The 13,961-nt window shown below is 37.7% G+C and overlaps 1 protein-coding gene across 2 annotated transcripts in view; it reads left to right on the top strand.

Moving 5' to 3' along the window:
• Positions 1-13,961, top strand: part of LOC132160070 (semaphorin-3D-like) — a 56,148-nt gene that overhangs the window by 14,589 nt on the left and 27,598 nt on the right. For both annotated transcript variants that reach the window (XM_059569766.1, XM_059569767.1), the window contains exon 2: positions 9,749-9,945. In XM_059569766.1, the coding sequence (XP_059425749.1) occupies positions 9,798-9,945 (148 nt within the window). In that variant the 5' untranslated portion in view covers positions 9,749-9,797. The remainder of the gene's footprint in view (positions 1-9,748; positions 9,946-13,961) is intronic.

Raw genomic sequence — 13,961 nt, 5'->3', positions numbered from 1 at the left:
TTGTAAGCAGGGTGGAGGTCCGTGCACTCATTCAAACATGACACCTTCCTAACATACTCAGATAACCTTCCCGCCCTCCAGCACTCGACACATTTGTCCATATTATGTTGCAGAGAAACTGTAATCCTTCCTGAAGACCTAAAGTCTTCCTAATGAGCTCAACAAAGTCATCCTCAAAAAGCGAGGCGGATGTGTTGATGTAAACCATCCTTTCTTGACTACAAAATCTGCTGGCATGGCTAGTGTTTGCATGACTCACTAGTGCAACATTACCCACGGGAATGATGGACGCCTGATGAATCTGCTTCTGAATGATTCCCAAGGAACGTGAAACCCTTTGACTCTTGTTTCTCTAAATTGTGGATTTTTGCATTCGAAAAAGCCTAATGAATTGTGAACAATTCTGTGGATTTGCACTCAATGGCAGCGCTTCCCAGAGAATGGGGCTGGTTTTGAATGCGTTAGGTGTTAAAGCGGCCCTGGATGCGTGTCCCGCCGTGTTAAGCTGGTGTCTTTGTGCGTGGTAAACGGGAGGCTTGGTTGCTTGTTTTTCGGCTGGTTGAACCCAGTGTTGTTTGCTCACGGGGTAGCAGGTCTTTTCACAGCTCGCTGCGGATCTTAACGTGCCGACTGGCCCCTTTCATTCACATTTAGACTCTCAATGAATAAGTAATTTTCCAGATCTCTCTTTGTACAAGTTGGGTTTGGCTGCTCATTTACTTTTATTTTATTCAGTTAAATGTAACTTGGTAATTTTAATGGGCCAGTTAGGGCTAGGTGTATGATGTTATATAATATCTGATGGTACACTTTATGCATTATTTGTGTGGCTATTAGTTCAGTTTGCCGAATGTGAAGAAACTGGAAAGAGTCTCTAACAAGTCAATACAAAGTTTACTTATGAATTATTAGGAATTATTTAAATGTAAAATGCCGTTTAATATCTATACAACATTTATAAATATGGATCAGCCAATCAGAATGCAGAGTCTTTGTTTTCTTATTTTAGTTGTGCTGTCCTGGTTTAGCTTTAGCAAATACCATTTTTTTAAATAATAAAATAAAATAAATGTTTGCATACAGAAGTGACCAAACACTTCAATACAAGTATATAAACCTGATAATATCACAAAATCACATATAATTCATAACAATTAGCAACCAATTTGCCAAAATGTTCATTTTAATCAAAGATAACTACATTGTGATATAGATATACCATTACCATTATATAAAATATTAAATATTAAATATTTTCTTTTGTTGATAGCTCATGTCCATTACTGAAACATCTATTTGACGTTTACCAAATGCAAAAAAACAAAAAAAACAATCATATATATGGCTTTTTTTGGCACTTTGGAAAATGTAAAGAATATAGAAAAATATGTAAGTCCTGCCCCAAACCCACAATTATTTTAAGTGAAGGTTGTATTAATTTACACAAAAATATTACGACTCTGTTTGGAGCCACTAGTGGTGTGTAAATGCAAGGACATTCGAGAGTCTGAAGTGGCGTATTTTCTATTTATTTTTTTCGGATCGGGTCCGAGGTTGCTGGTACCAGAGCAGTGAAAGACTCCCCGCCGTTCTCTCTATTCTGTCCACTCACAAGCTCAAGAGGAAGTGAGAGTGTTCATCCATTACTTTGACAAAGTCCCTGACTCTGTGTCGCCCTGCAGGGATCATTATTTTCCCGTCTGCCTGTTAAGATGTTTGCAGTATTTCCAAGAGGCTTTTTGTCCTCGAGATACCTCGGTGTGCTTAACATGTGAGGTCCGGATGTAGAAGTGTCCCGGTACCCATGATCAGAGCTCTTTGACTGTATTCTCAGTTGTCTAAAGCAGCATTAGTAGGACATTGTCTACAGTCACTCTTCAAGCTTCGCCAGTCAAGGTTGTAAATTAGGTCATTTCTTGAATGTGACCCTGACAGCCAGTAGTTTTCCATGATTCTTAACAACGTGGGGAAACGGGTCGGAGGAAACAGGCTCTGGATCCGGAGTGAGCTGCCATTTCTCTCCTGCTTTACGTTGTGTGGCTTTTGTCGTCTGGAAGTGACTTAATATCAACTACTTCCTCTTCCCGAAGCTTGACGATTTTCCCACAGTTAGTGTGTGTTTGTTGTCTTTCCTCATATTGAGAAAACTGATGACCAACTGTTGTCTGGACAGGTCAATCTACAGGCAAATTGTCAATGTTTATTTTCTTCCTAATGACTATTCACACAGTGGTTCACTATTTTGTGTGTATATATATATATATATATATATATATATATATGTGGCCAGAATAAGTTAGAAAGTGTACCAGACTTTATGCTAATAGTCAAAAGTAAGTATGCAACGTTATGGACTGTAGTAGCAGCACATAATAGTCTAAAAATGTCTAAAGAGTCATTAATAATGACTGAAACCAAATCCCACTCATTCTATAAAAATCAAGGCCACATAATGCACCTTTTTAATACAGCATAATTCAAATCTCTCCTGCACTCCCAACTGGATTTATATCTGCTAAATAGAGACGTCAAGAATACCGAAAGTACTTTAATGAAAAATATGCCTATATTAGTATCTGCCAGCCCATCACCACCTTGCACAGCTCACACATAGTTGTTTTCGGGCCAGGAATGATATGTTTTCTTTTGCTTTCTTTGGGAGATTAATAGGTTTGAGTCAACAAACGGAGCTAATAAGAATCCCTGATCTCTCCTCGAGCACCTATGCTCCTTCCAACACATTGAATTCAGTTATCACACCCGATGAATTAACCCAGAGGGTATAACGTAACACAGCTTGAAACCACAGCACTTAAAGGAACTATGCTGCTCAGTGCTCCTGTAGCCTACCACAGAGCGCCCTCTCGCGGCTGTAGACGGTAATGTTTCCTCTTGGTTCTGAATAAATGCGACTTAGTCCAGTGCGACTTATATATGTTTTTTTCCTCGTCATGACGTATTTTTGGACTGATGCAATTTATATTTAGGTACGACTTAAGCCCCGTTCACACCAAGAACGATAACTCTAAAGATAACTATAAAGATAACGATATTAGCGTCCACACCATCGAACGATATTGTCTGTGTATTCTAAGCGGACGCGTGTCTGCTGCTTTAAATTCTCGAGCTCATTACAGCAGGATTGATTCTGATTGGTTGGCAATGTTTTTATCGTTCATCAGAAAAAAAAATTGTTCTGAAAGTGATTCCAACAATATCGTTTCTCTGTGCCTTTATCGTTATAGTTGTGGTGTGGACTCTGCTATTCTTTAATATTGAGAACGATTTTTAGAACTATATCTTTATAGTTATCGTGCTTGGTGTGAACAGGCCTATATAGTCCAAAAAATACGGGTAACATTATTATTATTATTTATTATGAGAGTAATTGACACAGACTAGAACTTTATTGTTTCACCAAATTCAGCTCAGATCTTCAGACTTGTCTGACTCGCGTTGCTGTATAACTGGCCAGACTTACCTTCCCAAAAAATCCTATTTAATTTTATTTCAGACATTTAACTATATTTATTTCCACTTCACTTTTATCCAAAGAAACAGCACTATTTGCACTGTATTTATCAGTGGGACAATATTCATACAATACTATAACCTAGAAATAATTTGCAGGTCTCAGCAGCACGAATTATGTGCCCAGCTACCACTGATTCAAATATTATGCTAATTAACAGTGAGCGGTGGTTTCAGACATTACAGTGCCGCACTCGCACTGACTTTTATGGTGCGTTCAAGTCATCTCGTATAGATCGTATTTACTAGTTGAAAGCACATGAACGCCACCACAATATAAATACCAGTGGGGAGCTTGGGATTTTCTTTAAGCTCCGATCTGTACGAGTTGGGGGCGTGTCAGTGATTAACATGGCGGAATATACAATACTTAAAGGTATTTAGCTGTGATATTGTCAGGCTTTTCTATTTACAGCACTGTAAGTTAATTGACGACGCATAATATGATGGCCATGGGCGTCAGTTTGGTTTGAAATGTGGTGGGGACAGAGACACATTCAGAAGTGCATTTTCAGAAGTGCTGGGTACAATGATGCATTTTTTTTCTCTTTCGCGCAGGTCATGTTTTGAAAGACGTCCTGTATCTTATTAATGTAAATAAATAAAAATGTATACAAAAATGTGATGTCCGACTCGTTTTATGAAGAAGAAAGCCGTACAAAGCAATAGACATATGATATATGAATCACTAATCTGCTTCATATCATCATATAAGTACCGTGTTTACAATATGACATGGCCATGACATGGTTTAATGTACCTAAACAATGATTACCAAATTTCTCTTTCATGTTGCTTTGTTATAACCACTGAAAACGAGGAAAAAAATCTAAACCAAAATCGGGTCTCGCTCTACATTATCCCGCTTATTACATGGCTACCCACCAAATTTAAAAAATTTAAAAAAGAGTTTATTGATTTAAACACGATTGTATTGCTTCCGCTAAAGAAAATAGTTCCGTTTCTACGATTAGAATCCTGCCGCGTCCATAGCAACGCTCTGTTTTTCATGGCAACGGTGTTATTATCAAGAAATAACAGACTTCATTCTACAGTGGAATTCAACCAAGCCATGTAATAATTTGATTTAATTCCCAGTACAATTTACCATATCTACACACAACACAACTTAAGCACTACAAATTTTATCAAGATTGAAAAAGCAAAAATACGTGTAGCACAGATCCATCCAATCTACATCAGGCATTTTGACTAAAACTTGTTCCATTCCTCATCATCATCATCATCACAACTATTCCAGAATTCAGCAATAGATTCAAGCAATAATTAAACAAGATACTGACTACTCAACAATCATCTCCCCCAACACTTGCTGTATGAACGCAAACCGTAACTAGCTAATTAAGTTGGTGGCTAAGGAAGTCTAACGTAACATTAATAGCAAGAGAAGAATTAAAACAGCCGATCCCTTGTGTGCAAATGCACAAGACCTAGCCATAATACCAGCAAATCTTAATAAACATAAGTTATCGCGTCTTACCTTTGTGTCAATGGTATGCAGACCCATGCTGTGTGTACAACAACATCCATTTGTTCTACAGGTTATCACTTTGATATGTTATAGTCCATGGCACTAGGATGCAACCTTGTGATATTGTATGAAGGCTAAATGACTTGCTCGTCTATGATACATTCGCCAGAAATTCTGGCCAATCCCAGCAAAGACTAGGTAGCCTCGTTTCCGCTGGTTCACTGTCCATTACAAACTGTCAACTCATTTGAAAAACATTCTTTAAAAAAAAGAAGCGCGATAGTCATATAGAGAAAATAATAACAGCATTATGTCAAAAAGAAATGGACAGGACATCAGAGCTTTTTTTTAAAGCCAAGCAGACATGCACAGTAAGTGCGGTATCTTATCGGCTAAATGAATAACCCATTCTGTCACTCTTTTTGACAAACAATGTTATTAGCTAGCTAGCTATCTAGCAGTTACGCACGTCAGCTGAGCTGCACCTGCCTCAGTGACACGATGACTCCCCCTCCCACTCCCCCAACCTAGAACGTATCCCAATGTTACAGTTGTTGCAGTTTTAATGAACAGAAAGGCGTGTAGCCAGCGCAGCAGCAGAACGGCTAAATTGAACTCGAGGTTTAAAAAAAAAAAAAAAAAAGTGGTGGGTACAAAATGACTCATGACGAAATCTGGGGGGGACGTGTCCCCCCCGTCCCCCCCGAAATCGACGCCTATGATGATAGCATTATAATATAACAATACAACTTGTAACAATAAAGTTGGCAGTGGCTTCATAAATTAATTTAAAACATTAAAAAACGAAGTATACCTAATGCACATTTATTTGTTCTCCATTTTCTAGAACAAGAGTTTAAGAAAATTGCTGTATTTTTGTGTTCTTACAACCCGAATTCCAGAAAAGTTGGGACGTTTTTTAAATTTGAATAAAATGAAAACTAAAAGACTTTCAAATCACATGAGCCAATATTTTATTCACAATAGAACATAGATAACATAGCAAATGTTTAAACTGAGAAAGTTTACAATTTTATGCACAAAATGAGCTCATTTCAATTTTGATTTCTGCTACAGGTCTCAAAATAGTTGGGACGGGGCATGTTTACCATGGTGTAGCATCTCCTTTTCTTTTCAAAACAGTTTGAAGACGTCTGGGCATTGAGGCTATGAGTTGCTGGAATTTTGCTGTTGGAATTTGGTCCCAGTCTTGCCTTATATAGATTTCCAGCTGCTAAAGAGTTCGTGGTCGTCTTTGACGTATTTTTCGTTTAATGATGCGCCAAATGTTCTCTATAGGTGAAAGATCTGGACTGCAGGCAGGCCAGGTTAGCACCCGGACTCTTCTACGACGAAGCCATGCTGTTGTTATAGCTGCAGTATGTGGTTTTGCATTGTCCTGCTGAAATAAACAAGGCCTTCCCTGAAATAGACGTTGTTTGGAGAAAAGCAAATGTTGCTCTAAAACCTTTATATACCTTTCAGCATTCACAGAGCCTTCCAAAACATGCAAGCTGCCCATACCGTATGCACTTATGCACCCCCATACCATCAGAGATGCTGGCTTTTGAACTGAACGCTGATAACATGCTGGAAGGTCTCCCTCCTCTTTAGCCCGGAGGACACGGCGTCCGTGATTTCCAACAAGAATGTCAAATTTGGACTCGTCTGACCATAAAACACTATTCCACTTTGAAATAGTCCATTTTAAATGAGCCTTGGCCCACAGGACACGACGGCGCTTCTGGACCATGTTCACATATGGCTTCCTTTTTGCATGATAGAGCTTTAGTTGGCATCTGCTGATGGCACGGCTGATTGTGTTTACCGACAGTGGTTTCTGAAAGTATTCCTGGGCCCATTTAGTAATGTCATTGACACAATCATGCCGATGAGTGATGCAGTGTCGTCTGAGAGCCCGAAGACCACGGGCATCCAATAAAGGTCTCCGGCCTTGTCCCTTACGCACAGAGATTTCTCCAGTTTCTCTGAATCTTTTGATGATGTTATGCACTGTAGATGATGAGATTTGCAAAGCCTCTGCAATTTGACGTTGAGGAACATTGTTTTTAAAGTTTTCCACAATTTTTTTACGCAGTCTTTCACAGATTGGAGAGCCTCTGCCCATCTTTACTTCTGAGAGACTCTGCTTCTCTAAGACAAAGCTTTTATAGCTAATCATGTTACAGACCTGATATCAATTAACTTAATTAATCACTAGATGTTCTCCCAGCTGAATCTTTTCAAAACTGCTTGCTTTTTTAGCCATTTGTTGCCCCCGTGCCAACTTTTTTGAGACCTGTAGCAGGCATTAAATTTTAAATGAGCTAATTAAGTGGATAAAAGTGTAAAATTTCTCAGTTTAAACATTTGCTACGTTATCTATGTTCTATTGTGAATAAAATATTGGCTCATGTGATTTGAAATTCCTTTAGTTTTCATTTTATTAAAATTTAAAAAACGTCCCAACTTTTCCGTAATTCGGGTTGTAATTAAGAGAAAGTACTCCTCCATCTTGCTCCGACGAAAGTGACTTGAACACACATGCCGTCGTAAGCACGACTTCCCACCTCGTGCGTACGAACTTCCCAGGAGGACTTGAACGCACCATTATTCTGTCCGAAAGAATGAAAAGACCGAGCTGAAGGTGGAGCGATTCGTCCAATCAGATCAAAGCAGCGTTTCAGCTCCGCCCACAAGTGCGAATGTAATATTGAAGCCATAAACCGAAATGATCAAAACGTACACGTGCCAACTGTCTTGTCCATGTTCTCTCACTTGAATCCTCTTCTTGAGTCTTGAGTCTCTTGACGCAGTGATTGACATGGCGCGAAGGGGAGGAGACGTGATTGGCTCGGAATGCATTTTAAATGTGCACATTGAATTTTGCTACATTCATTGCGGGACATTGAATGAAAATGCAATCGTAAGTGTCTTGACTGTGAGTGTTAATGCAATTAAGAAAAATAGCATTTGAATGCTAATTTTGCCACAGTTTTTGCTTGAACATGTTATACATGTCTAATCTTGCAAATTTAATATTGCAACTTAAAAAGCGTTAAAATTAGTATTCATTTTACATATTAAAACTAGTGTATGAAATGGCAAATGAAAATTATTTAATTTAATTTTCATTTTCATTTTGCACCAAACGTTGCACAAATGTATTGGAAAATGTAAAAGTAAATACAGAAATGCATTGCCATTTTACATATTGCATTGTCATTTTGCATATTACATTCCAAATTGATTATTGCTACCCATATGCTTCCATAGGCCTGAGGGTGAATAAATGTTCAGAAATATATTTGGGTGAAAGATGAATTCCCGCTATCAGACATCTGATAAATACATCTGTTTTTTACTATGAAATGCTGCGGCAATAAATTTTGCCATAAATCAGCGTACCAAATTGAGCATTTGGTGACTGTCACTCGAAGAACTTGAATAGTGTTATTATGTCCGAGGAACAGCGTAATGAGCTTAGATTTTGAGGCGATGAATGGAGCAATAGAGAAAGCCTATCTTCATTTTGCATATGTTTGAGCTCAAGCCCATTTTTCGTGTCGAAACCGTCCCCAGGGGTCCCCTCGCGAGACTAAGTGGCACAACATACAATACCCTCATCATGGGAAAATGCTTCCCCTGAGCGGCAACACAAAAACTGCTGCTCTTTCAATGAGCTCGCCAATTGTTGGACTTTCTATACGGCGAATCGTACGAAAGTTGCTAACAGACAAATGAAATCCATTCCAATGGATTGAACAATTGCATGTTCTTTGACAGTGTTGTTTAGCGGTTAGCATGTACAGGAGGAAGCTGCTCAAGTGTTTCTAGGTTGCGCATGCGATCTGTTTATGTAGGGTGACCTCTTAAAGGAAAGAAAATAAAGATCAGGGCAGCTGATTAGCCATGGGAACTTCTCTCGAAATAATGCTCCGGTTTCTGGCTGGTTCTCGCGCAGTCGTGAGCTCGGCACGCCACTCGCACGCTCTGAAGGTTTCGGGTTTCTAGTCTTGAAGTAGCATCTGTTGTGCCTCCCGGTTTAAGCTCTTGCTCAAACAGTTTTGACTTGAGGAAACTAGAAAAGTGCATTAGGTGACGCTAGCATGCTGAGGTCTGGTAGCTAATGCCTGAGGATGTGGCATATTCTGTTTTCTATTTAGAAGAGATGACATGGACGGGGTAATGTCACTGTGAAAGAATGCCATCTGAATCTTTCCCTTTCAGAAATAGGTGGAACATTTTCAGTTTGATGTGGAAAATGGTCTGGTATCTTCATCTAACATTTTGCTATTTTGGAGTCTTACTGTCAAAGTTATTCATTTTGACTGAAATCTAAAAGCGATACCTTGGATTCCAATGTGGAAACATTATTTAACAATGATGTAACGTTTAAAATAACTTTTAACATTTATATAATAAAATAGTTATTTAATTTCTATATATAATATTATATTATAACTTAAAATGTTAAATAAATAAAAAAAACTAAAATTATTTCGAAATATTATGATTATATAAATATTACATATATTAATTGATTTAAATATATTTTTATTTTATATTATATTATATTATAGATTGGCGTAAAGGTGTAAGTTCATGTTTACATTATTACTACCGTATTTATATCCAATTTACAGTACAAAACAGAACAATACAGTATTAATGTGATATTTAAATTAAAACTTATATGCAAATGACTGTTTGTTGTTTCTCCAGCACTACGAAGGTGATGTGACATAGAAGACATCCTGTACAGTTTGACTTCATGAAGCTGGAGATGAGGATTGTGGGATTGTTGAGGACTGGGCCATGCAGTCCCCTGCTGGTCTTTCTGCTCCACTCGCTGCTGCCTCTTATACGAGCCAGTAATGCTGGAAACCAGAATATACCACGACTGCAGCTCTCTCATACAGGTCAGAACTCAGACTCTCACATACTGATTTGGCATTTGTTTTTCACAGAGACAATCAAAAGACAGTGGAAAACAAATTCCTGCAAAACAAATAGTTATTCTCTCTGAGTGTCTTTCCTGTGGTATTCTACAAACCTTCAGTTCAATCTTCTCTTTGAAGCTGCTTTCGCTTACTTCCGTTTAGCCGTGAGGACATCAGCAGGGTCAAGATGTTTTAACAGACACAATGCAACAGGGGAAGAGTGCCATTAACCTCTGCTTCCTGAAAATCTTCAAAGTTAATTAGTCTACTGTATTTTGCTAGTCTTCTTTTGTTTTTTTTTTTGTTTTTTTGCTTCGTTTTTAATCAAATGTAATGTTATAATTTAACATATTATTGCACTGTTATGTGTCTTAAACAGACAGAAAATACATTTAAAATATTATATAATAATTCTGAAATATGAAAAAAATAAATAAAAAAATGCATTTAAAAATGAATAATAAAATAATGAATAAATTAATATCAGCAGTTTCTGAAATCAAAATATGCTGCTTGTGAAAACTGATTCCCCTTCCTTCAGCCACTTCACATTTTTACCTAAAAAATTTTTTATAATAAGATAATAAATAAGATTAATATTATAAATTTAATAAATTCTTATTAAACAGTTTTACCCAACAAAACACAATTGACACCAAGAAATTCCAATATTCTAACCTCTCTTCCAAAACAACATTATCACTGATAAGGATGAAACCTCTGGGCCACATTAGTGATACTGCCAGCCACCCAGCAATACATCACTGGACTGCTCTGCGACTGTCTGTCTGGACACCCACGCCACACAGTCGCATCCCCTGAGCCGTCTGCTATTATCAGCACATCACAGCCGCCCCTGTTACTGACCCCTCAGAACCTCCCGGAACCTGTGGGACGCGGCCGCTTCCTCTCAGGAAGGTTCAGTATACGATGGCGTCGGACAGAGCGCAGTACCTATAGTGAAAACATGCTTCCCATTATCTTCAGGGCTGTTAATAGAATGTGTACATCATCTCAGGGGCGCCATGTATTTACGAGTGCAGGGCGGAAGTCATCCAAAGGTTGGCAGCGAGATGCAAAAGTCAGACATTATTCATTAATGGAGACAAGTCACTTGTTTTGCCTGCAGGTATCTTGAAGTCTTATTTAAAAGCCAAGCTAAAAAAGACAGGAAATGAGAGCAAGTAAACAAAGAAGACTTTTGAAATAGCTGAATATGATGGATTTATTAAGAAAATAAGAAGCTTTTGAGGGACATGACAGTTCAGGTTTCCGTCTTAGAGGCGGACAGAGTACACAGCTTTATTACTTGAGAAAAAGTACAGATACCCCTTGCTAAATTTTACTCAAGTACAAGTAAAGTACTACAGTCAGTTGTGTACTTAAGTAAAAGTACTGAAGTACTTGTTTTTAAAAGTACTTGAGTATCAAGAGTACAAGAGTACATTTTCTAAATATTGCATTACTACTGCCACAGTGCTTACATTTATGTATAGAAACGTCCTACATGGAGTTATGAAAAATGTTAATGTTAATACCTTGGAGAATGTAAAAGGAATTGAAAGTAAAATCAAGTCATTTTCATCTTTTTACTACGTTTCTTTATTTAACATTTCTCACTTGCCCCCAAGGCAATAGCACAATGGCAACGCTCTGACAAAACTCTGCTAGAGTTTAATGGATTTTTTGCACCCACATTTGAACCTGACTGTGTTAAACACTCCGCATACTCAAGAACATCAAAGAAAATGCTCATCTTACATTAATGTGTAATATCAGAAAAGAAAATTCAGCTAACAATTGTGTGTACATGTGAGTTTATATGTTTTTTTCCTCAATCAAATCAATAAACTTAAACCAGCAAAGAAGGCAATATAGCAATGTTCTGACACACTTCTGAACCTGACCGTGTTATACACGCAGCATAGAAGAGAAAATAATAATGATTAATGAAAATCAGCTAATCTGTGTTTAGGTCAGTGTACAAAGAAGGAAAAATACAAATAAATAGCTCATTTGAGTGACAGTATTAAGCCCCTTCCTCTCACACTGACATACAGGCAAAGGCAGAAGAAAATACTTTCAGCTGAATAACACCATTCTCACACCATTCTCACACACATGTGTGTGTATGTACTGTCATGAAGTCTTTGGCGGAAAGCTGAATGTGGTTGCTGATAGGCTGTCCCAATCAGTGGCGCCTGCACAATCCAATCACGTTTGAGAGGGAAACAACATATTGAGGGTTTCTGAGATTTTTTTTTTCCTTTTTTTCCATCCACACGGAGACACGTTTCTGTGAATATGCACACATTTTTTTATTACATAGTCGTTTCGTCCACACGGATCCGCCGTTTTGCGTTTTCATCTGGACGGCGAATCCGTATATTTTTTGTAACGATGACATCATCAGCCCACATCTCGCCCCTAGTCAGACACCGCAACGTCACGGAACAGCAACAAAAACATGAACAAACACTGAACGATTGTCTTTTTATTAACTAACATTAACACAGATTAATAAATGTATTGTTCCATGTTCGTTTGTGTACCACGTGCAAGGTTTATGACCCATGTCTTCTTCCTCGAGTACTCCCCAAAAATGATACTCGAGTAAAGTACAGATCCCTCAAAATTGTACTTAAGTACTGCACTCAAGTAAATGTACTCTGTTACTGTCCGGCTCTGCGTCTTAGACTTGTTTGGGGGGTAATTGTAGATGATGCAACTTACAATAAGCCAACAACGCTATGTGTTGTATCTTTAGAAAGAATCAAATTAATGAGAGAATTGTTTTCTTGTACTCGCTGTAATATCTGTGCAACTATTCTGACAACAAAATATTGAGAAGCTAATGCATCCTAGTATGATAAGGCTAATTTGAATAGCTTAATAGCTCATTTGAATCAGTCATACAAACCATTTCAATGTACCAACAGACTAAAACCTATAATATGCTGCATTATGTCATGCTACAATGCTAACTGGTTGAAATGTAGCTTGTTACTGGAAAATTAGCAAAAAAATAATTTTTTGCGTGACTGAAAAATGTATTCTTAGTTTATTTTCTTCAACATGTTGAACAGGAAGCTGATGCTTATCACTCTAAAGACAACAAATTTAATTTTATTTAAAAAACAAAAGAAAATTCTTCTGTTACTTATTCACCCAGTTGTCGTTGCAACAAAGGCATCTGATGTCCCCCAAGGCTATATCTTAGGTCCTATGGAATTTAAGTATAAAGGAATAGTTCAGGAAAAATTCAGACATCATTTCCTCATCCACATAAATAATGTAGCTAAAACGTAGTAGTGCAGTAGCCAATGTGATAATGTGCTAATGCTGTAACTGTAGTTTACTAACCAGCACTGCTGTCCTCATGCTTTTATTGGAAAGCAGCTATCATACTTCAGCTAATGACTTGGTTCTTTATTTTTGAATTGAGTCAACTTCCTCACTTAAACTGCTTATTTAACCTCAGAAGATGAAGTTCTGCTGGCAGACACACAGACAAGTGATTTTCCAGTGTCTTCTGACTTTCCCACTGGTGTTTATCAGTTAAACTCCTGCAAATTTTGGGGATTTTCTTTCTGACAAATGGGTGGATTAAAACCAAGAGAAACATTCTTGGCATTAGAGAATGGCAAAATGTCTCAATTTCTCCACGACAGGAAGGATTATTTGCATCACACCACCGGTCTCATTTTGACAGCTGCACCACATATTGTGTGCACTAGGAAGATTTGAGAAGAATATCTCCAATATGATCAAAACATTGGACACACAACAAAGATTCACCCACACAACCTTTGAAAACTTGGGACTTTGAGTCATTTCAATGAAATTTATATATATTTATATATAGACTTGTTCACAGTGACATACTCAAAGGATACCACTAAATTAAACTGGGTTATTTTTCCAATAGTCCTCAGAGGCCAAATCTTAGCAAGACAGTAAAACATTTTTATTACAGTCTGTCATTGCAGGAATGT

The sequence above is a fragment of the Carassius carassius genome, chromosome 16, assembly GCF_963082965.1.
Source record: "Carassius carassius chromosome 16, fCarCar2.1, whole genome shotgun sequence".
NCBI lineage: Eukaryota > Metazoa > Chordata > Actinopteri > Cypriniformes > Cyprinidae > Carassius > Carassius carassius.
The sequence above is the reverse complement of the archived record's forward strand: the minus strand, read 5'-3'. Positions and strand labels throughout refer to the sequence as shown.